We start from the raw sequence: 27,505 nt of genomic DNA on the forward strand, positions 1-27,505 counted from the left end.
TGGCCCTGCTCTGCCCCGCTACTCCGCCCGTTCACTCGCCCGCTCCCAGGGTCCAGTCAGCGCCACCCCCACACACAGATCCTGAATGACGCCGGGAGCAGCAGGACTTTTCATGCCGGCATCATCGCAGAGGTTCTAAATTCATTCAGAATTTCTCTGTTATTATGAATTTAGTTTGAGTTTTCAGAAATGATTCTTTATAGCCACGTTCCCTCCCCCTCTCCCCATCACAGGTGTCGTGCTGGCGCCTGGTGTTCAGGAATGTGGCTGTGGGGCTCACTGAACTGTGTACTCGGGGTGCCGGCACACGTGTGTGTATGTGTGTGTGGTCACACCAATTGCGCTCAGGGGTTACTCATGGCTGATCAGAGATCACTCCTGATCAGGGTGGGGCTGAGAAGACATATGGGACATCCAAGATCAAACTTGGGTTGGCCATAGGCAAAGCAAACACCCAACCTGACACACACACACACACACACACACACACACACACACACACACACACACACACACACACACACACTCAGGGGGAACTGCACCTTGACTTGAAAGACCAGCTCATTGCCACCAACGCTGAACTGAGATTCAAAGAGGATCGTAAACTTCTCTTCTGTCACTGATTCTGCGCCACGGCGGTCAGACCTCTTAATGCGTTTCAGGGACTGAGAAGGAGAAAATGATCAAGGTGCTGAAAGGGAGCTCCAGGGTGGAGGCTTCAGTGCCTGCTCTGCACGTGGGAAGGCCTGGGTGTGACCCTCAGCACTGCAGGGCCCCTGAGCACCAGTAGGGGTGGCCCAGGGAACAACAACATGTCTGAGCCAGCCCTTGGGGAACTCGGAAAATGAGACCTTCCCGGGGTGGGCCCCTCACCATGTTGCGGAAGTGGGCGCTGAGGGTGCCGGTGGCCTGGTGGTACTCCATCACGCAGCAGTTGTTCAAGATCTCCCCGCTGTAGTCACTGCAATCACAGACGCACTCTGAGGCCAGCCAGCCTCGAACGCATGGCAGGAAATACAGCCAGGCGGGAGGGTAACAGGGGAGGCTCTTAAGGGCTTATGTTGCCTAAAAGAAACGTGAACTGCATAAAGCAGACAAGACATTTTCACAGGCCTCTAGTAAACGGGAACACCCTGTTTAATAGAAGAATGGCCCAGGCCTTGTTTTCCGAGTACCGAGAAGGCCAGCGGCGTCAGCGGGCCCCAGAAGGAGGCTGTGCTCCCGCAGCTGAGTCCCGACCTTTCCCAGAGGGTCCCGTGCCTTGCCGGCGAGGGTGCGCAAAGGGGCAGAGTGGAGAGGCTGCAGCGCCCAAGCAGGCGGGCAGGAGGGAAGGGGCAGAATGGAGAGAGCCGAGGCCCTGGCGGCGGGCGGGTGGGCGGGCACGTACTTGCGGGTGTTCTCGTTCTTGAGCAGCGCCTTGGCCTGCTGCTCGCTGATGATGGTGGCCTTGACCTGGGGCGGGTTCATGTGCACGTTCAGCTTCCCACCCACCAGCAGCCGCACGGTGGCCGCAAACTTGGTCTGGGTCTTCAGCACCTGCGGGGGCTGCTTCTCGATGATGAAGGTGCTGCGGGGACACGGGGCGCCGCGGGCGCTGCCATGATGCTGCCACGGATGGGGCTCCCGGGCCCGGGGGCAGAGGCCGCCCGGCACGGACCCAATGCCCCGAGGGAGCACGGGGGTAGGGGGGAGCAGCCAGCAGATACGGGGGACAAGGACAGCCCAGGCAGTCAGAGGCGGGGACAGGAGGGCCGAAGGGACGGGCAGAGAGAGACCCAGTGTGAGCTGAGCCGTCCCCACGCCAGGCGCCCGGGGGTGGCCTCACCTGGTGACCAGGGCCGAGATGATGTCCGTGATGGTGGCGTTGACCTCTGCCAGCATCTCCTCCACCGGCCCCGCGATGGGCAGCTGCTGGCACAGGTGCTCGGCCCTGCGGATCTGCTGCCGGTTCTGCCAGATGATCTCCGCCAGCTTCTCACACCTGCGAGAGCCCCCAGGCCCCGGGTCACGGCCTCGCCCTCCCCGGCCCCGGGTGCGGGGTCCCCACCCGTTGAGAACCCAGCACCTGGCTCCACCTCACCCAGAAGCCTGTGCTCCCTCAGTCCACCCCGAGGCCCGCCCGCCCCTCGGTGCCCACTGACCAGGACTGCAGCACGTCCAGGCTGCCCTCGGGGGGCCCCCCGTTCCCCGCCAGCTGCTGCCGCCGCTTCCACTGGATCAGCTCGTCGTCCAGGATGATGGTCTGTTGCTTGCGCAGCAGCTGCAGCGTTTTCTGGTGCTTCTCGGCCAGCTCCTGCGGCGGGGAGAGCGGCCCCGATGACCCCCAGAACACCGCAGGGCGGCCCTCAGAAGGCGGCCCCCGGCCCGGCCACTCACCACGCGGTACTGCTGCAGCGTCTGCGCCTCGCGCTGCAGCCAGGCCTCCAGGGACACCTGCTTCTGCTGCAGCGCCGTGTCCCGGCTCAGGCGCTCCTGCGGGTTCAGCGGCCCCGGCTGGGCTCTCTGAGCTGAGGAGGCACCACAGCACCCCGCACTGTGACCTCCTGGCCCCTCAGGCCCCTCACAAACAGCCCCCCGCAGGGTGTTCTCGAGGGGTGAGCGTCAGCCACGCTCTCAGGATGTGTGGGTGCCCACCTCATGGACCCCAACCCGGACACCGGAAACAGAAAACCCAAGACGGGGGTCATCACTCCGGCCAACCAGAGGCCATGACAGCACTGACAGACTGGACACTCCTGCCCCCTCACCAAACAGGGGCCACCTTTCCCCGGCCCACCCAGGGTGGGCCCGAGGGAGCCGACAAGCGCCGTCTTCCCTCCCGACCAGTCAGCCGACCGCAGGAAGTCAGTGGTGGCAGTGGAAGGTTAGAGACAATTTAACACTGCTCCATGTTACATTAAAACAAGTTTTTTTGTTTTGTTTGGGGCCATACTCATGAGCTACTCTTGGCTCTGTGCTCAGGGGACCACAGGGGCCACAATATGTCAGCTTCAGGCCTGGGCCCACCTTCCCAGGCCCGTCCAGGGCGCTGACACACGCCATCCTCCCACCCGACCATTCAGCTGCTCAGGCAGCCTGTGGGCAATGGAGGGCGGAGATCAAGGACACAGGCCCCTGCAGGCACTTCCTCCCCGCGTGGAGTGACAGTCCCTGAGTAACATAAGCGCAACTCTACAAACAAGCCCTGAGCCTGGTGTGGAGGACATGGGCTGCTGTCGGTGGGGCGCAGGACCCGAGCAGCGGCTCTGGGGACAGGGTCCTGCAGTTCAGTCACATCGCCAGAGTCCTGCACGGCCGATAGGGGGCGCTGCTGACCTCAAGACAGACACTGTCTTGTTCTCTGTCCCCAAGAGCTGGCAGACAACAGGTGGAAGGGGAGCCTTTGTGTCGTCGCTTGGTGTTCCCCCGCAGGGAGGTGGTCTGAACAACCACACACAGCCCAAAGGTCCACCACAATCTCTGCCCCCTGGCCCCAACAGTCACTGCTTAGAAAGTTCCATATGCAACAGAGCCAACTGATGACTGGACGATGGAGCTCTGTCCGTCACCTTTGACCATGAGCACGTCCTCAGGGGAAGCAGGTGCCCCCTGGGGATGGAGAACCTAAGCACCCCACATTCCCCGAAAGCCACGCCTGTCTTCTCCCTCGCTTAGCCCATCCGCCCAGCACCGTGTTCCAAGCCAATGGATTCCTGCCACTGGGTGAAAGGTGGGAGTGTCTGAATGGAAAGACGGTTCTTTCCCCACCTGACCTGAGCGCCTTTCTAGTCCTCAATCCCAACCGCAGGACCCCCCGGGCTCACCCTGGACCCTCAGGCTCTCCTGGTACTGGATGATGAAATACTCCTGCGTCTGCTGCAGCTTCTTCAGCTCATTCTCCGTGTCCTGCGTCACCAGCCGCAGCTCCTCGAACGTCTGGTTGATCTGCAGGTGTTTCTGGGACATGGCATCGGCGAGGCTGCTGGCTGGCGAGGTGCCCTGCAGGCAGGGGCAGGGCAGTGAGGACGGGGGTACGCAGGCCCTCCTCCCGAGGAAAGGCCAACTCGGGCACGGGGCCGGGGCCGAGGACCTCCCCAGAGCTGCGTTTCCGGTCAGAGGGATGCAAACATATTCTCTGTTTCTTTTGTGGCCACACCCGGCGGTGCTCAGGGACTGCCCCTAGCAGTGCTTGGGGCACGGTGCTCGGGGCACCATGTGATGCCAGGGATGGAGCCCAGGGCTCCCGTGTGCACAGTTTGTGCCCCAGCCTGTTGAGCGGCTCCCGGTGCTCACTCTCACTCAGGGTCGGGGGACCGAGAGCACCTCTGGTGAGAATCAGCAGACGGGGAACAGGCAGGGGCAGGCGGGCACTTCACCCGGCATGGTAGGAACTTCCAGTCCACGGCGTCTCCCAGACAGGCCCATCCCCGTGTGCTCTGCTGAAACTGCCTCCGCCCGTGGCCCGGACACCCCTGGCTTTCTTGCTTATGACTTCCCTTCCCCATTTCACCGCCATTCTCCCACCCAAGGTCACGGAGATGCTGGGATGCAGGGGGACGAGGGCACGTGAACCCATGTCATCCGTGTCCGTGCTCTGGATGCTTTTGTGACCACAGGAAGAAGGGACCCCTCTCACAGGTGGTGTCGGGGACACCAATGGGCAGTGCCAGGGAGGCACCGCCGAGGCCTGCCTGAGTCTGGCCTTTCCTTCGGCACCAGGGAGTCGGGAAGATCAGTGAGAATCAATTACTTGCATTGGCTCTTGCTGTCTCATGGTCGCAATCTTATGACTATAAATCATGTAAGATGTGACCAGCTTCCTATTTCTTTTTGGCACCTCTGGCAATTTCTTTTTGGCATTGTTCTGTAGTGTTTCTCAACACTTCCCTACTGTGGCTCCTTTAAATCCTGTTTCCTTCCTGTGACCTCCCCGCCCTCCTATCAGCTGGTCCCCTACTCTCATGCCTAGCCCCCCCACCCCACGTGTACAATGATTTTCATCTGTACCTTCCCTGGAATACCCTGCGGCATGTGGCCCGTGTCTGGGAAACTGTGGCTGCTCTGGGTGCACCGAGTCACAAGGAGAGGCAGCCAGGAACCGGTGTCCCCCTCCCGCGCCCGCACCGTGGACACTCACATTGTTGGCTTCTCGGATGAGCCTCTGCTCATTGTAGAGGATGTGGCGGATGCAGCGCACCAGCTCCATGGGGCAGCGGTCGTATGTGTTCTGGAAGAATCCAAGAGCAGCGATCAGTCACTCTGCTTCCCTCCACGTTGGGTGACCTGGCTCCACCAACACAGGGGACCAGATTGTTTGGTTTTGTTGGGCCACACCTGGTGGTGTTCAGGGGACCATATGGGATGCTGGGGATGGAACCTAATGTGCTGTCTCTTCCACCTCAGGGGGGCGGAAAAATTCACACACATACACAAATACACACACACATATATTATCGAATCACGATGACATACAGTTTCAAAGTTGTAAATGACTGGGTTCCAGTCATATAATGTTCCAAAACTTGTTCCTTCTCCGGTGTATGTTTCCCGCCACCAATGTCCCGTTTCCCTCTCACCCCAGTCGCCACGCCAGCCAGCCTCTATGGTCAACACTTTTGTTCTCTCTGCTTCTGTCTCCTTTAAGGCACTATGGTTTGCAGTACTGTTTCTGAAAGTGCATTGTGTCTATCATTTAGCTCCTTTCAGCACGCAGTCCTTGTCCAGAGTGATCATTTTTTCCAACTCTCTTTGTCATAGTGGTCCCTTCTCTGTCCTAACTGCCCTCCCCCACAACTTGTGGTAAGCTTCCTACCATATCCTGGTCTTCCTGGCCTTCATCTGTACTGTTTTTGGGTATTATTCTCATACTATGTTTTGTTTTTAAAAAAATACATCTTACAAACAAGCACGATCATGGACAAGATATTTTGATGGAGGTGACTCCTGTGGGTACGGGGCATAACAGGAGACATTCTCCACTGCCACTGGGGACAAGGGAAGCACACTGCAGAATGCCCACAGGCAGCAGAGGCAGAAGGCCTGCATCATCTTTTTTTTTTTTTGGGGGGTGGACTGGAGCAATAGCACAGCGGGTAGGGCATTTGCCTTGCACATGGCTGATCCGGGTTCGATTCCTCCATCCCTCTCGGAGAGCCCGGCAAGCTACCGAGACCATCTGCCTGCACGGCAGAGCCTGGCAAGCTACTGGTGGCGTATTCAATATGCCAAAAACAGTAATAAGTCTCACAATGGAGACGTTACTGTTGCCTGCTCGAGCAAATCAATGAACAACGGGATGACAGAGCTACAATGCTTTTTGGGTCACGTCCAGCAATGCACAGGGGTTACTCCTGGCTTTGCACTCAGGAATTACTCCTGGCTGTGCCTGGGGGACCATATGGGATGCTTGGAATCGAACCCAGGTTGGCCGCGTGCAAGGCAAATGCCCTACCCGCTGTGCTATCGCTCCAGCCCCGGTACTGAATCTTTTGAACATCAACATGTACACAGTACTATAGCATCAGTCATAAAAAAAGGAGTAAGACCACATCCTCCAAGAAACAGAACCCCACCCTGACTGGCCACCAGTCACTGCTGCCACGAGGAGGCAAGAAACAGAAAGACCAGAAAGACCAGGCACATCCTCAGGCGTGATATCCTGGGGACAGAACACTTCCTCTTTAGACTTATCAGAGACATTCAAGGGCCACGGATGAGGCTCAGCAGTGGAGCTCTGGCCTTGAATATGTTATGTGTGGGCCTAGGGTTCAATTCCCAGCGCTACCAAAAAAAGCCTCCCCCATAACCCCCTGCCGAATCCAAAGATGTATATCCTCAACCTGCTTCTTCTTTTTTTTTTTTTTTTTGCTTTTTGGGTCACACCCAGCAATGCTCAGGGGTCACTCCTGGCTCTGCACTCAGGAATTACCCCTGGCCGTGCTCAGGGGACCATATGGGATGTTGGAAATCGAACCTGGGTCAGCCACGTGCAAGGCAAATGCCCTACCCGCTGTGCTATCACTCCAGCCACCCCCCCCAACCTGCTTCTAAGGAAACCTCATGCAAACCCCAAATGAGGTAAAACTCATCTCTTAAAATAATGAGTCCGGTGCCGCCACAGTACAGGGGTTAAGGTGCTTGCTTTTGTGTGGCTGACTCTGGTTCTATTTCTAGCACCACGTGGTCCCCCAAGCACTGCCAGGAGTGATGCCTGAGCACAGAGTCAGGAGTTAAGTCCTGAGCACCAACGAGTGTGGCCCCAAACCCCAAGTAAGAATACAGATAATAAAGATTAAAAAATAAAATAACACGAGCTGGGCCAGAGCAAGAGCTTGCTGGGCTCAGTGCCTGCTCTGTATGCAGGAGGCTGGGGTCCTGTCCCCCGCACCGTCGGGGGTCCCAGGCAGAGTGGGAGAGCCCTGAAACACCACCAGGCATGGTTCAAAACTCACCCCCATGCCCCCCAAAATAAAACCACAACAAAAAAATGCGGCACTCAAGTTTTCCTGTTTGATTTGGAGGGAGTATTTTAAATTATTAATCCTACTGGAAGACAAAGGTTGACAAAGGGCTGTCTGGGCCATACCGGGATGTGTCCGGGCTCGGTCCTGGCAGTGCTCAAGGCCCCTAATTCTTCAGTCTACTACTGAGTCCCAGAATTCAAGCTGGAGCTGGCGGTGTGCGAGGCCAGCACCTTAACCCCTTGGCCGAGAAATGGCTCCAGAGTGAGATTATATAGAGTGATGACAGTGCGTGACCCCGGACTAAAGGGAAAATGTCTCTGGGGATGTGGGTCCCATCTGACTGGACTTGCTGAGAGGACACTGGAGAGTTCGCGGTCGTAGGAAACGCTCTCTGCAGCGCCCGGCGGGGACAAAGGCATGCAGGGCACAGTGTCCTCAGGGGCGGTGGGAAATGAGCCCAGGAGGAGACTCTGTGCCCTCGCCTGCCTCAGAGAGATGCAGGGTCCGGGCCTCTGTGGGGAGTCGTGCAATTGTGTGTGTGTGTGTGTGTGTGTGTGTGTGTGTGAAATTCTTTGTAACTAAAATGGTGACAGAAGAAGGTGAGAGCCACACATGCAAACGGTGTGAACTTCATACACATCAGCCAACGGTGTGTGAGAGAACAGCTCTGCAGGAAGCACCGGACGGCAGAGCACCGCCCCTTCCCAGGGAAGGACACCCCCGCCCACCCCAGCCCCCACCCACCTGCATCTGCGTGGCATAGTGGCCCAGCTTGATCTTCAGCAGGAACCCATCTTCCCCCACCTGATGCTCCGCCTTCTTCTGCAGCTCCTGCACCAGGCCCTCCAGGAGCTGGGTGGCCTTAATGTTCTCCTGTGGATTATCAAGATCTATTGAGTCCCTAGGGGAAAAAAATTACATAACATATGTATACATACATGCACATGAGCCTGTACAAATGCAGCCTCAACACAGCACGCCTCTCCTCGGCTATGGCGGTTTCCTGGACATGCTCCCTGCGAACTTTAGGGAACTGTCCAGTTTCCGTGGACTCTGCCTGCGGGGGTCCAGCCCTAATCCAAACACTGCACTAACTGGACGCCACACCACAAACCTATGAGCTATCCACCTTCCTATTACGCACCCTTACACAAGGCATTTGTTCACTTGAATGCCTCTGCCCCGTGTACTTCCCTCTCTCTTTCCTCCTGCCGACTTGCTCGGAGCCCCTGCTGTTTCTAGGAAAGAAGGGAAAGTGCTTTGTGCGCTGAAGGAAGTAGGCACCCGGACAGCTTCCTGCTCACAGCCACATGGGACTGTCGGGGGGCACAAGGTCAAGAGTGTTCCACACGGTTGGCAGGGCGGCTGGCAGGGTTGGGGTGCCCGCTGTGCCCACAGAGCCCCCTGACATTCACTGCAGTTGGGGGCAACCCCTTAAAGAGTTAAAAAAAAAAAGACTAAAAAATGTGGCAATAAAAAGTGTGGCCAGAGCAATGGTACAACAAGGAGGGTACGACAGGGATGGAGCCCGCCAGGAGTGATTCCTGAGTGCAGAGCCAGGAGTAAGCCCTGAGCATTACTGAGTGTGACCCCAAAATAAAAGCAAAAATGAAGGACAAAACAACAACAACAATGTTCTACCTGTACCTTCCAGCCCCAACAAGTTCCCTGTGTTGCTTATTTTACTTATTTCACAGAGCTTTTTTTTTTTTTTAATTTTTTTATTTTTTTGCTTTTTGGGTCACACCCGGCAATGCTCAGGGGTTACTCCTGGCTTTGCACTCAGGAATTGCTCCTGGCAGTGCTTGGGGGACCATATGGGATGCCGGGGATCGAACCCAGGTCTGTCGCATGCAAGGCAAACGCCCTACCCGCTGTGCTATCGCTCCGGCCCCAGAGCTTTGGTTTTTGTTTGTGTTTTGGAGGTGTTGGAAATTGAACCCAGGGCCTCACACATGCAAAGGTAAACGTTCCAACACTGAGCTATGCACCCCCTGGTCCCTGCACTGAGTATTTCTCAAACTCATGAGAACACCTTCATTGCTACTTCTTGTTCAGTTTTGGGGCACACCTGGCGGTGCTCGGGTTACTCCTGGTTCGGTGCTCAGGAATGACTCCTGGCTGAGCCTGGAGGACCAAGCACCTGGAGTGTTGGAGATCAAATCTGGGCTGGCCACGAGCAAGGCAAGTGCCCTACCTGCTGTACAATCGCTCCGGCCCCTTCTACTGCTAGCTCTAAGCAGCTCTGGAAACAAGAGTATTTACATAAACCAGACACTCATAACACACAGCTGCGGTTTGTCCTATGAATCAGAGCAACCACGTGGCAGGCCTGCTATTAATTCAGAGCCACAGAGCTGGTGTCAGGAATGGGCCAGTCTCCTATCTGCTCTCCCTCCTCCCGTTCTTCCCTCTTTCCCTCCCTCCCTCCGCTCTCTGCCCTCTTCCCTGACTCTTTTTTCCTTAGGCAACTCGGTGACAACTGCTGCTTGGGCGCTAGGAAGGCACTTGACTCTGCTCCCCGGGGACACCAAACAGCTGTCCCGTGGAAGTAACAATCGATCACTGCTGCCCCAGCCTGAATTCAGCTAAGTGAGAGATGGGGTGGGAGCTCAGAGGGCTGGGTCAGCTGCGGGCCCTGGAAGTCCGGGAGCAACTATTTTCAGAGCTACAAACAGGTGGACCAAAACCCTGACGGCACACTTTAGTCAGACGCTTAAAGCTGAGAGGACAGCCGAGAAAGCCAAATTTTAAATTTATGTGTGCTCTGCTCTGTAGTAAACAAAATCTGTGCTACATGAAAGCCCAGAGACATGCAGGCAGCTCTGCAGACTGCTTTGACAGGATCTCTGAGCAAAACAGATGCAAATCAAGAACCAGCTCTTGTGCTGAAAACTTAATTCTCTGCTAAATCAAATAAACAAACCCAATGTTCCTCCCCCTTCTCCCCCCCCCCCCCGTTTTCTTAGCCTAGACAGGGGGGCTGGGGGCTTTTATTAAGCTCTTTCTATTCTCAAAATCAAAACAAAATCCAGGTCTTCCTTAATACCACAGTCTTTAAAACACTTGTTCAGGAGAATAACACGAGAAATCTAATTGGAATCTGAAATCAGCAGACGCATCCTACGCATGTTTTTCTGAGGCTCCCAATCACTACGGCAGAAAAGAAAATGAGAAAGAAATGAAAAGGCTCCGAGGTACAGCTGAATGGGGTCTTATTTAGCTTTTTATTTTCTCCTTCCCTTAATTATACGCGACTTGAGATTTTTTTTTTAATTGCCTAGAAAATTGCCTGCCTTTTGGTGCTCTCTGATTTCCCCACAGAAATCTGCTAACACATGGCTCAATTATCCCAGGGCGGCATGGCTTGTGGGGGAGGGTGTGTGTATGAGGGGTGTTGAGCGGGAGACCCCCCTCCCTGAGTGAGCGGCCAACCACCCAGAGCACTCGCAGGCCAGCCTGCAGCCTGCCCCTCCCGGGCATTCAACTGTTGATTACAAAGCTTTGCTACCAGTCTGCAGCGCTGCATGTGGACTAAAATAAGTTGAAACATGGTTCCCCGCACCCCCCCCAAGTATATACACGGGCATCTGGAAAATAAGAGATGTAAACATGCTCGTTAACTCTGCTGCCAAGTCATAATCATTGTTAATATCCGGTGGGTTGGTACACTTTTGTTGTTTAGGTGTGTGTATATAAAATACACAGAAATTAAAGACCACCAGCGTTCCCACTGTTCAAGCAGGCCATATCCGTCCCATGGGATTCTTTGGGAAGAAGCACTGTAATTTTCCATATGAATCCCACAACTTCTGTGCCAGCTTAGGCACCCCACAGGCACTCACAATGTCTTTTTGCTTGCTTTGTTTTTGAGTCACACCGAGTAGTTGCTTAGAGTTTAATCGGTCTGTACTCAGGGAACCCTCCTGGCAGGCTCGGGGACTATACGGGGTGCCAGGGATCAAACCTGGGTTGGCAGTGTGCAAGGCAAGCACCCTGCCTGCTGTTCTATCTCTCCGGCCCTGTTTTTTAGTAGCAGGAACACTTGAGTGCTTTTAGCTAGAATTAACTATTCAAGGGAACAGATCTTATTCTGAACTATCTCAAGTGTTTATCCCACCTCACCTTCCTAAAACCTGAGAGATGGGTGTAATGATCGTTCTGGGCCATGTCACTTTTCCCAGCACACAACTTTTTAAGGGCTATCATGGCATCTTTCCAACCACGTCTCGGTGTTTTTGTGCTTTCCAGAAGAGGCTGCAGAGAAATGCTCACTTACCATGCCTGGCTCTCGATCCACTGGGATAAGTAGTGGCGCACCTCGATGGGGAAGTGCTGGCCGTAGAGCGCCTGCATCTGGAGGAGCGCATCGCCCGTCAGCTGCTGCGTCTGGATCCACATGGCCATGGTCCACGGTCTGTGCAACAACAGTCAGAGCTTTGGTGGGGCTCTCCCCGGCCCCTCTCAGAGTCCCTACAGTAAGTACCACACTGTCACTCAAACTAGAGAGAAACTGTTTTTACATCATTTTTGGCAGGCAGATTGATATTTTTTTGCCTTTGTTTTTTTGTTTTGGGGCCACACCCAGCTGTGCTCAGGGCTGGCTCCCTGCTTTGAGCTCAGGGATCATTCATGGCAGAGTTCAGGGGACCATATGGATCCCAGTTGCGGAACCTGGGTCAGCTGAGTGCAAGGCAAAAGCCCTTTTTAGCCTTGGGTCCTACTAATCTTTAAAAAAAGAACAACAACAACAAACAGAGCCAGAGCTACAGTACAGCGGGTAGGGTGATTGCCTTGCACATGGCTGACCTGGGTTTGATCCCTGGCACCCCCAAAAGTCCCCTACGCATTGCCAGGAGTGACTCCTGAGTGCAGAGCCAGGAGTAAGCCCTGACCATTGCCACTAGTTGTGGCTCAAAACAAAACCCAAAAAAAGATGGCCCAGAAGAAAAATAAAAACATCTGACGCTTGGGTTCAAAGTAATGTATTTATCACCAGTGACCTAAGCAGCAAAGCTCTGCACACGAAAGCACAGATTTGGTTGGAAAATATCCCAAGGTCCATCTTCTGAGTGACTGCTGAGAAATTTATTAAAGATTTCCCGTCACGGGGCTGGAGCAATATAGCACAGCGGGTAGGGCGTTTGCCTTGCATGCGGCCAACCAGGGTTCGATTCCCATCATCCCATATGTTCCCCTGAGCACTGCCAGGAGTAATTCCTGAGTGTATGCCGGGTGTGACCCAAAAAGAAAAAAAAAAAAGATTTCCTGTCACATTTAAGAATATTTCCAAAAAAAATTTTTTTTAAGATGAAAAATAAATTCCGGGGCTGGAGCGATAGCACAGCAGGTACGGTGTTTGCCTTGCATGCGGCCAACCCGGGTTCGAATCCCAGCATCTCATATGATCCCCTGAGCACTGCCAGGAGTAACCCCTGTGCGTCGCCAGGTGTGACCCAAAAAGCAATAATAATAATAATAATAATAATAATAATAATAATAATAAATTCCACCGAAGTGTTAGAAATGAGAACTGTTGGATTCCAATAATGGTTCTGGTTGTTTGGCTTGTTTCAGGAACACGGTTCCATGAAACAACCCTGATGCCTTCTTAGACACACCTGAGACATCTGAACTCGGCAGAAAGTCTCAGACTAACACGAGTGTGACAGCAGCGTAATCAGCACTGCGCTCCCGTACACAGGGCCCAGCATGGACGCCGGCTCCGACACTCCTCCCCAAGGTGGGGTGTGGCGGGGTGCTCCCGAAGCCCACCTAGAACCCCCTGGTCCCTGCCTCGCACGCCTCTCCTAAGAGCCGGGTTACTGTTAGGGCTCAGTGAATCAGAACTCAAATTTGCTGAAGACCAAAAACCACCACGTGTGAGGAAACCAAAATCACTTTTCTGTTAGCTGTAGTTGCCTGGTCAGGTGACACGGAGCTATTTATGGACTATGTCAGTTAGCCAGCGGGGAGGTGCGGGGTAGGTGCCAGTTAGCTATTTTCGACTTGTGCAATACTGTAACACATTCGGGTGGTGTGCAACTTCATTTCGGGTTTCTCGGTATTCAGGCCAGGATCACCGGAGAGCTTACTGGAAGACACGGGAGAGCAGATGGACGCACCATCTCTGAGCTCAGAGCGCGGAACGTTGAGCTCTGCCCAGCTTCGCCCGGGTGCTGCAGACAACCTGACGCGGCCTCAGGTGAACAGCATCTGCTCCTCCGAAAGCACAAGGTGGCCACAGCGACCTTAAATATCTGGATAGATTCTAGGAGTCCCAAAGAAGGTGCACCCTCAGGTTGCATGTCTAAAAGGTCTCCGAGATGGCGCACGACTGGAGCGCACAAGGTCTGTCTGCGTGCAGAAGATCCTGGGTCAAGCCAGCCCTGCGAGGTCCCTCAGCACGGCTGAGCACTGCACGGGGCACAGTCCCCAGGCACTGGCAAGTATGGCCCCCAATTTTAAAAATATAATAATGTTTGGGGCCGGAGTGATAGCACAGCGGGGAGGGCGTTTGCCTTGCACGCGGCCGACCCGGGTTCGATTCCCAGCATCCCATATGGTCCCCTGAGCACTGCCAGGAGTAATTCCTGAGTGCAGAGCCAGGAGTAACCCCTGTGCAATGCTGGGTGTGACCCAAAAAGAAAAAAAAAATGTTCTCTGGGGCTGGACAGACAGTACAGCAGATAGGGCATTTGCTGACCGGACTGAATCCTTAGCACCCCATATGGTCCTCAGAGACCACCAGAAGTGATCCCTGAGTGGAGAGCCCTAAGTACTTCTGAGAGTGGCCCCAAAATAAAAACAAAACTCAAACAAACAAAAGAAATGTGAATGAACGATACAAGCCAATTGTACTAAGGTGTGATTTTGTTTCAACAATAATTGCTTTTTGTTATTTTGCAGTTGTTGGTGGTGCACATGTGTGTGTAAAGCATGTGCTCAGCCTGCAGGCTCTCGTTTGTTAAAAGATGCTTTCCTTTAAAAAAAAAAACAAAAAAAAAACAGGACCATGGGTAAGGCACAAGCACAGAGCCAGGAGTCAACCCTGAGCACCATCAGGTATGGCCCAAAAATAAAATAAATAAATCTAAACCTTCATAAGGAGAAAGTCACTCTCAAGTCTTGTAGAACAGTGGCCACATGCCAGGTCCAAACTGTGGGCAAGAGAGGAACAGAGCACAGGGCAGCAGTCTCCCCACGCACCCGCCTGCCGGGCAAAGGAACTCGGCTCCCCGTGGGCCGAGATCCGCTCTGCTGGATTCACCTGCACAATTAAAAGCATTTTATGATTCCTGGTCTCCATTCCCACCACGGCCTCGCCATCCAACCCCATCCTAAGGCCAACATCTCTAAAGTGAAGTTAAGAGTTTTAAAGCCAGACCACTGCTGGGAGGTACTATAAAAGACTCACACCTCTTGGTGCCTCTGTTTCTTCATCTGTAAAACATTTTTATAATAATGAGTGTGAATGCTGAAGCCAGCAACTGGCTCTTGGTAAGTGCTCATTACCGTTCTTGGTCTTGAACCTTATTATTATTATTATTGAGGTTTTGGGTCATACCTGGCAGTGCTCAGGGAATTCTATGTGGTGGCAGAGATCTGAACCTCCAGCCACCACACAGCGTCACCCGTGCTACAGTCACCTGCAAGGCAAGTGCCTTATCTCCCTCCTGTATTCTGCATTATCTCTCCAGCCCATCAACCTTAAACTTAATAGAAGTGTTTTCTTCCAAGTACATGTCTGACATCTACTGAAGGACAAGTGGAGTATTAGCAACAGTTTGGTTCAACTAATAAGAATGAATTTTCAGAAGATTGAGAAATGAATGGAAACATTAGTTATTTTATCATTATCATTCACTATCATTTAATGTACTTATTATCTATAAAAGTGCATTCATCATTCATGAATCTACTCACTTAACCATCACAAAAACCCTAGGAGGTAGTTACTATTTATCCCCACTTTATAGATGAGGAAATTGAGGCTTAGCAAGATTAAATAGGATTAAAAAAAAAAAAACACAACAACTTTGGAAAGCAAACTGGCAGATCTTCAAAAGATTAAACATAAAATTACTACATGATCCCGTCAATTATCCATTCCTCGTATATATCAAAGAACTAAAAACATTTAGTATCCACAAAAATGTGTACACAAACGTTTATAGCAAAATTATGCACAAAAGCCAGCGTGGAAACAACCCAAATGTCTTTCAACAGAAAAATGGATAAATACAGACATGACTGGATAAACAAAACATTATTCTGACACAAACAGGAATTGGGTGCTGAATACACGCTACTCGGCGAACCATTATGGAATCATTATGCCGAGCAAAAGCTGCCAGACATAAAGGGTACTGGGAGGAGCCGGTACCCTTAATGGCCCTGGGAGGAACTGTGCTGCACTGGCAAACCCCCGGAGACAAAGCCGACTGGCAGCTGCCGGAGCTCGGGAGCTGGCTTGCTGGGGGTGGGGCCCAGCTTCTCCACTCGAAACGCTAGCCCCAGGCCCTCTCTGCTGGGGGCCCCAGTGGGCCAACCCAGGCGGCCCCTCGGGCTAGAGGCTGGCGTCTCTTCCCAGCTCACCCTGATGCCTCAGCCCCCAGGACTCTGTCGTGGCTCCTTATTTCTTGTACTTCTCTGTATGTTATATGCCAAAATACCTTAAGGGGGAGGGATCGGAGTAAGAACCTTAATATTGAGAGGCTCTTATTTGAGGCAGTCGACAGATGAAACGCGTAGGGCAAGAACACTGCTTCTGATGTGGAAAGTCTAAAGCAAGGGATTCCAAACGGTCAGCCCTCTGGGCACCATGGGATGACTGAAGGACTTCCGGCAGACTCGAAGGGGCAAGTGCCCTGGTTGGGTTCCCTGTTTCACTGTCAACACCAACATCATCAAGTACGCAGTGCTGCTTAGTAGCAGGGCTTGGAGGAATAGACAAATATTAAATATAGTAATAAAGGACTAAAACTTTGTCCTTAGTAAACTGTGTGACATCAAGTAAGAGTAAAACTGTCCCATCTAGAAGTGGGCCAATAGCAGAGTCTTCTGCTCTTGGGGGTAAAAAAAAAAAACTTCTAAAGATGACTTTATAAGCAAGTAGGAAGGTAATTCTCTACCAAAATCAGATTATTAAACAGATGGGAAGGGAACAGAGAGAGTAAAAGTATCTGGCTCACAAAGAAACAAACAAGGAAAATTGTGTCTAGGCAACACAGAGATAATATTCTAGGAAGACAATCAGTTACAAATCTTGATGTCAAGGCCAAATCACAGCATATTACTTTAGGAACAGTGGGGGAGGGACAGGAGGGGGAGGAGAAAGTAGAGGAGAACTATTTCAGTGCAGACTGTGTGTACGTACTGTGTGTGTGTGTGTGTGTGTGTGTGTGTGTGTGTGTGTGTACTGTGCCGTGAACTGAACCCAAGGCCTCACACATGCAAGCCAGCTCTATCGCTAAGCCAGCTCCCTTGCCCTTTCCATGTATTTAAGTCTTGGGTGGAAAAGCAATGTTTTCATCCAAGCTCAGAACTCAAGGGTAGACTCAGACAAAATCAGCACAGCTACTTACATCTTTCTGTGATAGTTGTGGGGGGACTAGATCGCCAGTCTCAGAAGCATTTCTGACATATCACTGCTTATTCACATGGGGCGAGAAGTGCATTGTCGGTGGACACCTCAACCAAGGGGCAAAAAATCCCCCAATCACAGGTCAGACATTAAATGCTTCCCAAAGGACACCCAGGATGCAGTAAAGCTACTACACCAATGGAATGTTGGTTTTTTTTTTTTTCCCTTCTAACCTCTAGGAAGAAACAGACAAATCCAAAGCGTGACTCTTATGAGGACAGGCCCACAGGGACTGCAACAGAGCGCGTTGCTTCAACCCTCTCCACTCTTGGTCCCCCATTCACCAGGGAAATCTCACACAATATAAGGATACAAAGCAGGTCTTATATCAAACTGTTTACTGATAATCAATCATAAATCTGATTTAAGGGGCTGGAGCAATATCACAGCGGGTAGGGCGTTTGCCTTGCACTCGGCCAACCCAGGTTCAATTCCCAGTATCCCATATGGTCCCCTGAGCACCGCCAGGGGCAGAGCCAGGAGTAACTCCTAGGCATTGCCGGGTGTGACCCAAAAAGCAAAAAAAAAAAAGAAAGAAATCTTCATAACCCCCCACATTCAGTGATGCAATGGTGGATAGAACTGTGACTCACACTTAATAAGCAAAGCTCTAGGTTAAAGGAGACAACAGAGACACACATATATATTAATTAAAAAAACCCACACACAACGAGGCTATCACTGGGACAATTAAAAACATTAATGAAATTGAAATTTACATATGGCCTTCATATTGGGTATTAAAGTATCAAAGTAATTTCTTGAGAGGGATAACGGCCCTGAGGTTATATAGGAGAACACCTTTGTTCTTGGTAGATCAAACTCAGTATGTATTTAAGGATAAAAGGTCATGGCATCCCCAACTTAACTTCCCAAAAGACAGAGCGGGAGGTGGTGATGGGAGAGTCCCAAGCAAAGATAACAACTGTTAGTAATCAGTGAATCTAGGCAAAGTGTGTCTATTTCTGTCCTACTCTTTCACACCTCCAGTCCTGCTGTGCATGTGTGCTGACATACAGTGTAGGGTGAGTAGCTGACCCGGCCAATTCAGTTTTCAACTTGAGGCTGGAGTATAGTAGATAGGGAGCTTGTCTTGCATGCAGTGGACCTGGGTTTGATCTCCAGCATCCCATATGGTCCCCAAAGCTCTGCCTCCTGAGTTCTGAGTGCAGAGCTACAAGTAACCCTTGAACATCACTGGGTGTAATCTAAAAAGGAAAAAAAAAATTCTAGGTCTTAACCTAAAGCTACAAGTCATTCCTTACTTTCCATAATGTACCTGTAGGTTTGCTTCTGGGAGCTGCATAAGGTCCCCCAAGCACCACCAGGATTGATTCCTGAGCACAGAGCTAGGAGCAAGCCCTGAGTATTGCTGGCATGATCCTAGAGCCATCACCACCACCAACAAAATTATATGTTCCCAATATTTCCACTATGAAAGTGCACTGCCTCCCTCTTTCCACTGAGAATTACTGCTTTGGAGAGAGGAAGCTCAGTGACAGTGCACTTGCTTCGCCTGTGTGAGGCCATGGTTCAACTGCTAGCACTGCAAAATACACATATAATAAAAAGAAAACAAAATCTGCTTTGGAGGGCACCTTGTACTAGGTCTGCTCTGAGGGGCAACCATTAAATAGTATAATAGGATGCCTCAATTAAAAAAAAAGTCAATCACATCTGCACTTATATGTTCTTCGAAGCACTGTTTACAATAGCCAGAATCTGGAAAAAACCTGAGTGCCCTAGAACAGATGACTGGTTAAAGAAACTTTGGTACATCTATACAATGGAATACTATGCAGCTGTTAGAAAAGATGAAGTCATGAACTTTGCATATAAGTGGATCAACATGGAAAGTATCATGCTAAGTGAAATGAGTCAGAAAGAGAGAGACAGACATAGAAAGATTGCACTCATCTGTGGAACATAAAATAACAGAGTAGGAGACTAACACCCAAGAATAGTAAAAATAAGTACCAGGACGTTGACTCCATGGCTTGGAAGCTGGCCTCACATTCTGGGGAAAAGGCAGCTCATATAGAGAAGGGAACACCAAGTAAAATGTGGTTGGAGGCCACATGGGGGAAGGGGAAAGGGTGATGCGTGCTGAAAGTAGACTAGAGACTGAACACAATGGCCACTCAACACCCCTATTGCAAACCACAACACCCAATTGGAGAGAGAGAACAAAAGGGAATACCCTGCCATAGAGGCAGGGTGGGGTGGGGGGAGATGGGATTGGGAGGTGGGAGGGATGCTGGGTTTCTTGGTGGTGGAGAATGGGCGCTGGTGAAGGGATGGGTTCTCGAACATTGTATGAGGGAAACACAAGCACGAAAATGTATAAATCTGTAACTGTACCCTCATGGTGATTCACTAATTAAAAAATAAATTAAAACAAAACAAAATCAGTCAGAAAATAAGTAGACAGCGTAATGTACAATAATAAGAAATGAACAAAACCAGAATGTTCAAGATAGAACAGTTAAATATAATACTTAATATGACAGAATATGGTGTACTGACTTTAGTGACTTAATAAGGCTATATTGAAATATCAAGCTATGTAGAGTGTAAAAGCATAAATAAAATAATGTGAAATTAAAAGTGCCCACAATAGGTTCAGAGAGTGAATACAAGAGTGAATACAAGACTCTTGCCTTGCATGCAGCTGGTCCTGTTTGACTCTCCAGGACCACCAGGAACGATCCCTGAGCACAGAGCCAGGATTAAGTTCTGAGCACTGTTTGATTTGTCCCCCAACCAGAGAAATATATCTACTACATATGTTCGAGTGTCTGCTATTACACTAAGGTCAAAGAACTATAAGCAGCTGTTATATTCAGGTAAACATTTCAGTACAATTTAAAAAAAATAATTGGACTTTCTTATAATGTAAATTTTAATAAACTTAAAATAAATTAAACTAATAACTAATAAACTAATAAATTTTAATAAACTTAACAAAAAACTTTTAAAACTTAATAATCATGGACAACTGGTATTACTTATTAACCAACAGGAATCAAGTATAAAAAGATATGCAAAATACTGAAAAAAAATTTTTCGAATGTATTTAGACTAAATACATTTAACTGTATCTAGACTAAAGCAGTTTCTTAGAAATTAGGTCATCTTGATTAAAGGAATGAAATAGTAAAATCCAGAATCATACATCGAGGCTGGGGCTCCCGCGCAGTACCCAGGGGCTCAGGGCCACTGCCAGCAATCCTCGACCAACGGGGTTGGAGCATCCAGAGATGCTACTGCATGGGCCTGCAGTGCCATCGACCACCAGCTTCACGCAGGGGATGCCCTGGGGTCTCCAAGGCTGGATATACTTGGAACTGCTCAGGCAACTACACAGTACTGGGTCTAATAGAAGTCCTTCCCTTATCCGCACTCTATCTCCCATTAATTTTCTTTCTCTGAATTTTCTTTCTCTAAGAAATGCAATTCTGAATTCTGTTTTGTTTTGTTTTGTTTTTTTTTGGGGGGGGTCTCACCCAGCAATGCTCAGGGGTTACTTGTAACTCTTCACTCAGGAATTACTCCTGGCAGTGGGTACCCTATGGGATGCCGGGGAATGAACCCGGGTGGGCTGCGTGCAAGGCAAACACTCTACCCGTGGTGCTATCGTTCCGGCCCCAGAAATGCAATTCTGGTCTGGAGAAATCCCCAAGTGAATGAAAGCACCTGCCTGGCAAGCACATGGTCAGGGTAATCTCTGGTGTCCCGCATGTGCCCAGTGGACTCTGCAGCCCGTGATCACTGACAACACCAGCCTTCCCGGAGGCGCTGCAGCCAGGTGTGTGTGGGCCCCAGGGCCAGGAACTGTGACCCCTGGTGAACAGGTGCGTGAGCGCTGCCAGTGCCCCTCTGTGAATGCCACACACATCACCTGACTGAGGAGCGTGGGGCTGGAGTGATAGCACAGCGGGTAGGGTGTTTGCCTTGCACGCAGCCAACCTGGGTTCGATTCCCAGCATCCCATATGGTCCCCTGAGCACCGCCAGGGATAATTCCTGAGTGCAGAGCCAGGAGTAACCCCTGTGCAGAGCCAGGTGTGACCCAAAAAAAAGAAAAAAAAGCCCCCAAAACACACACACACACAAAAAAAAAAGACTGAGGAGCGTGTGGCCCCTGAGGAGGGCACCATTGCCAGACTTATGCCAACCTTGGTCAGCACGGCTGACCAAGTTTGCTGATGTTGGCAAACTCAACAACACAGAGAAAAGGAGAGAACGAATAAAATAAGAAGATACTTTTGTTTGAGGGCCACAGTCAGCTGTACTCAGGGCTTGCTCCTGGCTCCGCACTCAGGGATCACTCCTGGTGGTTCCGTGCACCTTATGGGGTGCTGGACTGAATGTGGATCAGATGTGTGCAAGGCAAGGACCCTACCCACTACACTATCTCTCCGACACGATGGAGAATTTTGTTTGTGGGCCATACCTGGTGTGGTATGCAGGACTTATGCCTGGTTCTGTGCTCAGGAATTACTTCTGGTAGTCTTAGGGAGACCATATGGAGTGCCAGGGATTGAACCCAGGCCAGCTGCAATTAAGGCAAGCACGCTATCTACTGTATTATTGCTCCAGCCTCGGGACAAGATTTTTTTTTTAATGCAATTCTTAAAAATAAATAAATAAATAAATGCAATTCCTGGGGGCTGGAGCACTGTCTAATGTAGCTCCAGATTAAATAATAATTAAAAAAATAACAAGAAACAGAAAGTCTATCACTTTCAAATATATAGCTATGTAATGTGTCTTAAGTAGAAGTTCAAGGCTAGTAAGAGCTAAATTAATTTGTAATATTGTTTCTTGTTTTTTTCTGGCTACACTGGGATTCTCAGGGACTAAACCCGGGTCAGCCACATCCAAGGTAAGCATTTATCTCCTGTAGAGCATTTGCCTTGACCTGGGTTTGATTCCTCTGTCCCTTTTGGAGAGCCCAGTAAGTTACTGAGAATATCCTGCCCACACAGCAGAGCCTGGCAAGCTACACGTGGTATATTTGATATGCCAAAAACAGTAACAAGTCTCACAATGGAGACGTTACTGGTGCCTACTCGAACAAATCAATGAACACTGGGACGACAGTGTATACATACATACGTATACATATATATATATGTATATATGTATTGCTTTTTGGGTCACACCCGGCAATGCCTAGATTACTCCTGGCAGTGCTTGGGGGACCATATGGGATGCTGGGAATTGAACCCGGGTCGGCCGCATGCAAGGCAAATGCCCTACCCACTGTACTATCGCTCTAGCCCCATTTATATAATATTTTAAGTGAGTTCTTTAATATGCCTTAAAACAGGGCCCAGGGAGGTAGTACAAGCATTAGGGCTCATGCCTTGCATGCACCCGGCCTTGGCTTCAGCCTGGCCCCACCAGGCACTCCCCACCTCCACTGGGTGGGGCCCTGCAGGCCCCCAAGCATTGCCAGTTATGGCCTCACACTGAACTGCTGACCTGGCTGACCACCTCCAGGAGCTGCCCGGAGGATCCCCCAAGCACCATTTGGAAGAATCTAAGAAAACAAATCCTAAAAATGCTTTAAAATAACCCTTAATTTTATTCTGTTTAATACACTTTTAAAAGTATTATAGAGCCAGATAGTACAGTGGGTATGACACTTGCCTTGCACACAGCCAACTGGAGTTCAACCCCCCCCACACCATATAGTTCCCTCAGGTACCACCCGGAGTGATCCCAGAGCACAGAACCAGGAGTAAGCCCAAAACACTATCAGGTGTGGGTGACCCCCAAATAAATAAATGTAGTACACATAGCACAAAAAATATTTTCCAAGTATTTTTTGAAGTCCAGCAGAAACAAAGTGTGCATGTGAAGACTAGATGGAAAAAGACGATGATGATGATTTTGGTTTTTGGCCCATGCCCAACAATGCTCAGGACTTACTCCTGGCTCTGCACTCAGGAATTACTCCTGGTGATGCTGTGGATCGAATCCGAGTCAGCTGCATGCAAATGACCTACCTGTTGTATGATCGCCCCAGCCCCAAGATAAATGAAACTTTTAACCTCAGTGATGGATCCATGACAACTCATTACGCACTATCATTTACTCCCCTCCCCCATCATTTCTTAATCTACATATGCTTGAAAATGTTCACACCAAAAGAGAAAATAATAAAAAGAGAAACTGGTACTTCAATCAGGTCAGAGATTAGTGATCTCAGAGGTAGTGGAGTTTGAATTATGGTTTTATTGTGATTTCGGAAAGGAGTGTGGAAAATAAGAAAGGGAAAAAATATGTGGAAAGCTCGTATTTCAACATGAGAAATATAATTAGGTTCATGTTTGTCTCTTTCTTCATCCTTTATAGGAATAAGCAACTGTCCACAAAAACTTGTCCCAATTATTAGGAAAGAATGAAATACACAGAAAAATATTCGCAGATGTGCAAGAATTCACAAACTACACAAAAATGTAGTTTTCAGGAACTATACTCTCCTTGCACCAATTTGTTTTTTGGCTTTGGGGCCACACCCGATGATGCTCAGGGCTCTGCACTCAGGAATTACTCCTGGTGGTTCTCAGAGGATCATATGGGATATCAGGGATCAAACCTGGGTCAGTGGTATGCAATGAAAATGCTCTCCCGGCTGTACTATCTCTCCAGCCTCCTTGTACCAATTGTTAAAACGGATGAATACACAGAAAAATACTGATGTGCAAGAATTGAAAAAAAAAAAAACTATAAGAAACTGGAGTTTTTAGAAACTCTTCTCAGCCCCAGGAACACACCTGTGCCCAGCAGGTATAAAGGCCCTAGATGGTTAGTCCCAGGGCAACCATTTAAGGCTGAATAGTTCAGAATGCTTTACTAGGGTCCCAAACTTAGTGCCTATCCAAAGGACAACAGAACTGAGAAGAAAACTTCTGTTTTATTGATAGCAACTTGTTTCATGAGAAGAAAATGTACCCACAGTTAGATCCGTCTTATCTCTTGAATGTTCTACTATGGCAAAATGGCTGAACAGACCTGACCAGTTTCCAAGACAGAAATTCAGCAATGCAGGTGATCTTGTTTATCAGGAAGCCTGTTGACAATTACCCCAGAATAACTACAACCATCTCTACTACCATATTTTACTATATAATCTTCAGGTTTTATCAGTTATTTTTTTTTGGGGGGGGGGCAAAAAAAAAGTGATGTGACCATTTTGTGAAGTGCTAAAAGATTTTGTACCAGTATTACTTTTTAAAAAACACAATTGTGATTATTACACAGTGAAATATAATACCTATAAAATCCAGGAAAGAGACCAACAATACATAGAAAGTGTCTTCCGAGCTACTGAAGCCAAACTAAATGCAAAAGACTAGGGGTCAGAGAGATAGTTCAGCAAGGCCTTGCACACCACTGACCCAAGTTCTAACCCCAGCACTGTGTAGTGTCCCCTGTGCATTGCCAGGAGTGATCCCTGAGCACAGAGCCGGGGGTATGCCCTGTACACCACTGGTTGTGGCCCCAAAGTAAAATAAACTCAGAAGATAATGGAATTTAACCCCCTCTTTGCAGGCAGCTGCATCCTCTGCATTTGCCAATAACCAAATTCATTTCTGTGCATAGATGAGTTTACTTAAATTGGATCCTTTCAAAAGGCAATCTAAAATGGAAAAGTGAAATCTCTGTTCTGAGGGAGAAGCCTCTGCTCCCAGTTCTTCAGCCTGCTTACAGGCCGACGCTGCATCTGCGATGCCCAACTGACTGCCACTTTCTGAGGATGATGCCAACTGTCTAAGACTCCTTAGATTTGAGTACACAGGTCTTACAGAAATGGCAAGTCCACCATGAGGCAGCAGCGGGGTCAAGAGGCTGATCCTGGGCCCGGGCCATGGTACAGAAGGTGAGGTGCTCGCTTTGCACGAGGCTTACCTGACTCAATCCCTGGCACCACAGATGGTACTCAGGTCCCGCCTTGAGCGATCCCTGAGCACCCTGAGCATCAGGTGCAGTAAGTCCTGAGCACCCCCGGGGGTAGGTGGCAAAGAGAAAGCAGCAGCAGCAAGACAACAGAATGCTCCAATTAGGATGAAGCAGCACTGCGGGCGAGGTCATGGCCCAGGTCTCCTTTTTTACTGCCGCATTAACGGCGGAGCTTTGCAATAAAATACCAGGACTTTCTGTCTGCACAAATAACTTTTCCTAGAAACAGAGTCTCTCTCGCCATCTACCCTCTGGGACATCCACACACAGCATCAACTTGAGGGTTTGTTCCTGCAGCATGCGGCAGATGCACTGAAAGACGTTCGCCTCTTAACAACGCATCTGCCCCCCGACTCCTCAGCAGGAGCGTGGCAGCGCCGTCCATTCTCATGCATGTGTGTGTGTGTGTGTGTGTGTGTGTGTGTGTGCGAGCGTGTGTGTGCGCGTGCGTGTGCTCACTCACAGGCTGCATGTTACAGGAAGAAGCCGAGAGCAGCGATTTCCTTCCAAAAGGTCAGCTGTTTCAGACAGACCAAACAGAGAGCAGCCCGGGTCTGCCAACTTCCCCTCCTGCCTCAGCCGCTAATGCGCAACAGCGCCTGGTTTCCAGTAAAAGCTCCAAAGAAAAACAAAGTGACTGTGAGACTCAGAGCCGACGCAGCAGAAGCGGCACTGGCGGCGTCTCACTTGGCTGGGTTTAAGACAACAGGCGCACGGGAGGGCAACTGTTTTTTGAGGACCACTGGACTTACTGGGGCCCTCGATATGAGGGAAAGGACAAGACTAGAACCATCCGAGACTTCAAATGTTCCAAAGTCTCCACCTGAAAAGAAAATGGCATTTTGGCTACAGTAAGTGTGAAAACATACAAGCTTTTCTCTTCTCCAATCAAAGTCAAATCAGTTTTCCAACATGCAAAGGCACTAGAAAGGTTCACGGCTGACAGTACTATCAAAGAACATACGTCACGGAGCTAATTTCTTATATGTACATTTTTTTTTCCTGTGGGGGAGCACACTCAGTGGTGCTCAGAGATCACTCCTGGCAGTGCTCGGGGGACCACAGGAGTGCTGGGGAATCAAACCCGGGCCGGCCCTACACCTGCAAGGCAGGTGTCCACCTAGGCTCCGGGAGCTCACTTCCTAGGTGAGACGTGCAGAAAAGACTACTACAAACAAGAAGAAAGGAAAAAGGAGAGAAACCATCCTTTCAAACCTCGTGCAGGGAGTCACCCTTTGCAGCTCTGGCATGGAAACAGAGCACTGGCACACAGCGCTCCTTTAAACTAAGTGTCCACACAGTCTTGGGGGGAGGGGCAGGAGGAGGAAGAGGAGGAGGAGGAGGAGGAGAATGAAGACTTGCTCTCTTAACCCCATCGCCTTCTGACTGACACACAGCCGAGACAAGGCGAGGCGGGGCCTTTGGGAAGTCTCTGGAGGCCCCGTGCGTGCGGCTTCTCCTCCTTTTCAGGGTGTGGCGGCCAGAGACAGGGCTCCGAGAGAGACAAGCTCTCGCTCACTCTCACACACTCCCATCGTCAAAAACTTCTGGCTTTGATGACAGGGAGTGTGCAACCCCGAGTGTGGGGGGAGCAGCCTTGTGTGAAAGGCAGATAGTCTGGGGTGGAGGGGAAATCGTGCCACTTTGTTAAATATGCTAATCAGCTTCTGCTACCCGCACTGGCAACTGTTTCGTGTCGGAAATAAAACACGCTACTAGATAGCGCAGCCTTTCCGACTCTGAATCATGAAAGCTTCAAGACCAGCAAGGACCAGCCTGGGGGAGGAGAAGAAAGAGTGGACGCGGGCGTGGGGAGGGTGACAGGAACGAAGGTGCTAAGAAACATCCGCAGGGCTCACGGACGCACCTCAAGCCCTTGCAAGGATGGCAAGGGAGAGGCCGGGAGGGAGAAACCCAGCCCCGCGCTCTCCAGCCACAGCTGAGCGCGGGGACGGTGAAACACTGGCAACAGCTGAAGATGAATTCAAAACCAGCCGTGCCCAGGGTGCGGTGTGGCTGCACGCCTCTGGTGGAAAGGGTCAGGAACGGCAGACGCTGGAACAGCCCTGCTCGAGGGGGCAAATGGGCTTCAGAACTAGGAAGCTCCCAGAGCCCCGCAGCGAGGAGAGGAAGCTGAGAACAGCCCTGTCAGCCCTGCGCGGCTACCTTCACCTTCCTCGTGCCCAGCATTTCCTTCCTGGAACCCCTTAGTTAACCGGGTCGTTCCTGACCATGATACTCGTGGGTCAGGCCTGCCCCGGGAGGGCCGCGGCTTCTTTGCAAGTGGGAGGCTACGAGTTCGACCCTTGGTACTGCCTGAGCACAGGGTGCTGGGCCCCCTTGGGAGCTCGGCGGGTGGCGAAGCACGGCGACTGTGGTCAGGAGTGGGAGCCCCACAGTGCGACCCCCCAGAAGTCACAACAGCAGCAGCTGTAGGGAGGGGA

The 27,505-nt window shown here is 50.5% G+C and overlaps 1 protein-coding gene across 2 annotated transcripts in view; it reads right to left on the minus strand.

The window, feature by feature from the left end:
* STAT5B (signal transducer and activator of transcription 5B) overlaps nucleotides 1-27,505 on the minus strand; it is a 68,352-nt gene that overhangs the window by 13,946 nt on the left and 26,901 nt on the right. For both annotated transcript variants that reach the window (XM_055130979.1, XM_055130980.1), the window contains exons 2-11: nucleotides 11,722-11,859; nucleotides 8,187-8,343; nucleotides 5,117-5,206; nucleotides 3,804-3,978; nucleotides 2,377-2,507; nucleotides 2,142-2,293; nucleotides 1,826-1,981; nucleotides 1,388-1,567; nucleotides 874-961; nucleotides 543-665 (exon numbers count right to left, since the gene is read on the minus strand). In XM_055130979.1, the coding sequence (XP_054986954.1) occupies nucleotides 543-665; nucleotides 874-961; nucleotides 1,388-1,567; nucleotides 1,826-1,981; nucleotides 2,142-2,293; nucleotides 2,377-2,507; nucleotides 3,804-3,978; nucleotides 5,117-5,206; nucleotides 8,187-8,343; nucleotides 11,722-11,849 (1,380 nt within the window). In that variant the 5' untranslated portion in view covers nucleotides 11,850-11,859. The remainder of the gene's footprint in view (nucleotides 1-542; nucleotides 666-873; nucleotides 962-1,387; nucleotides 1,568-1,825; nucleotides 1,982-2,141; nucleotides 2,294-2,376; nucleotides 2,508-3,803; nucleotides 3,979-5,116; nucleotides 5,207-8,186; nucleotides 8,344-11,721; nucleotides 11,860-27,505) is intronic.

The sequence above is a fragment of the Sorex araneus genome, chromosome 3 (genome assembly GCF_027595985.1).
Source record: "Sorex araneus isolate mSorAra2 chromosome 3, mSorAra2.pri, whole genome shotgun sequence".
Lineage (NCBI taxonomy): Eukaryota > Metazoa > Chordata > Mammalia > Eulipotyphla > Soricidae > Sorex > Sorex araneus.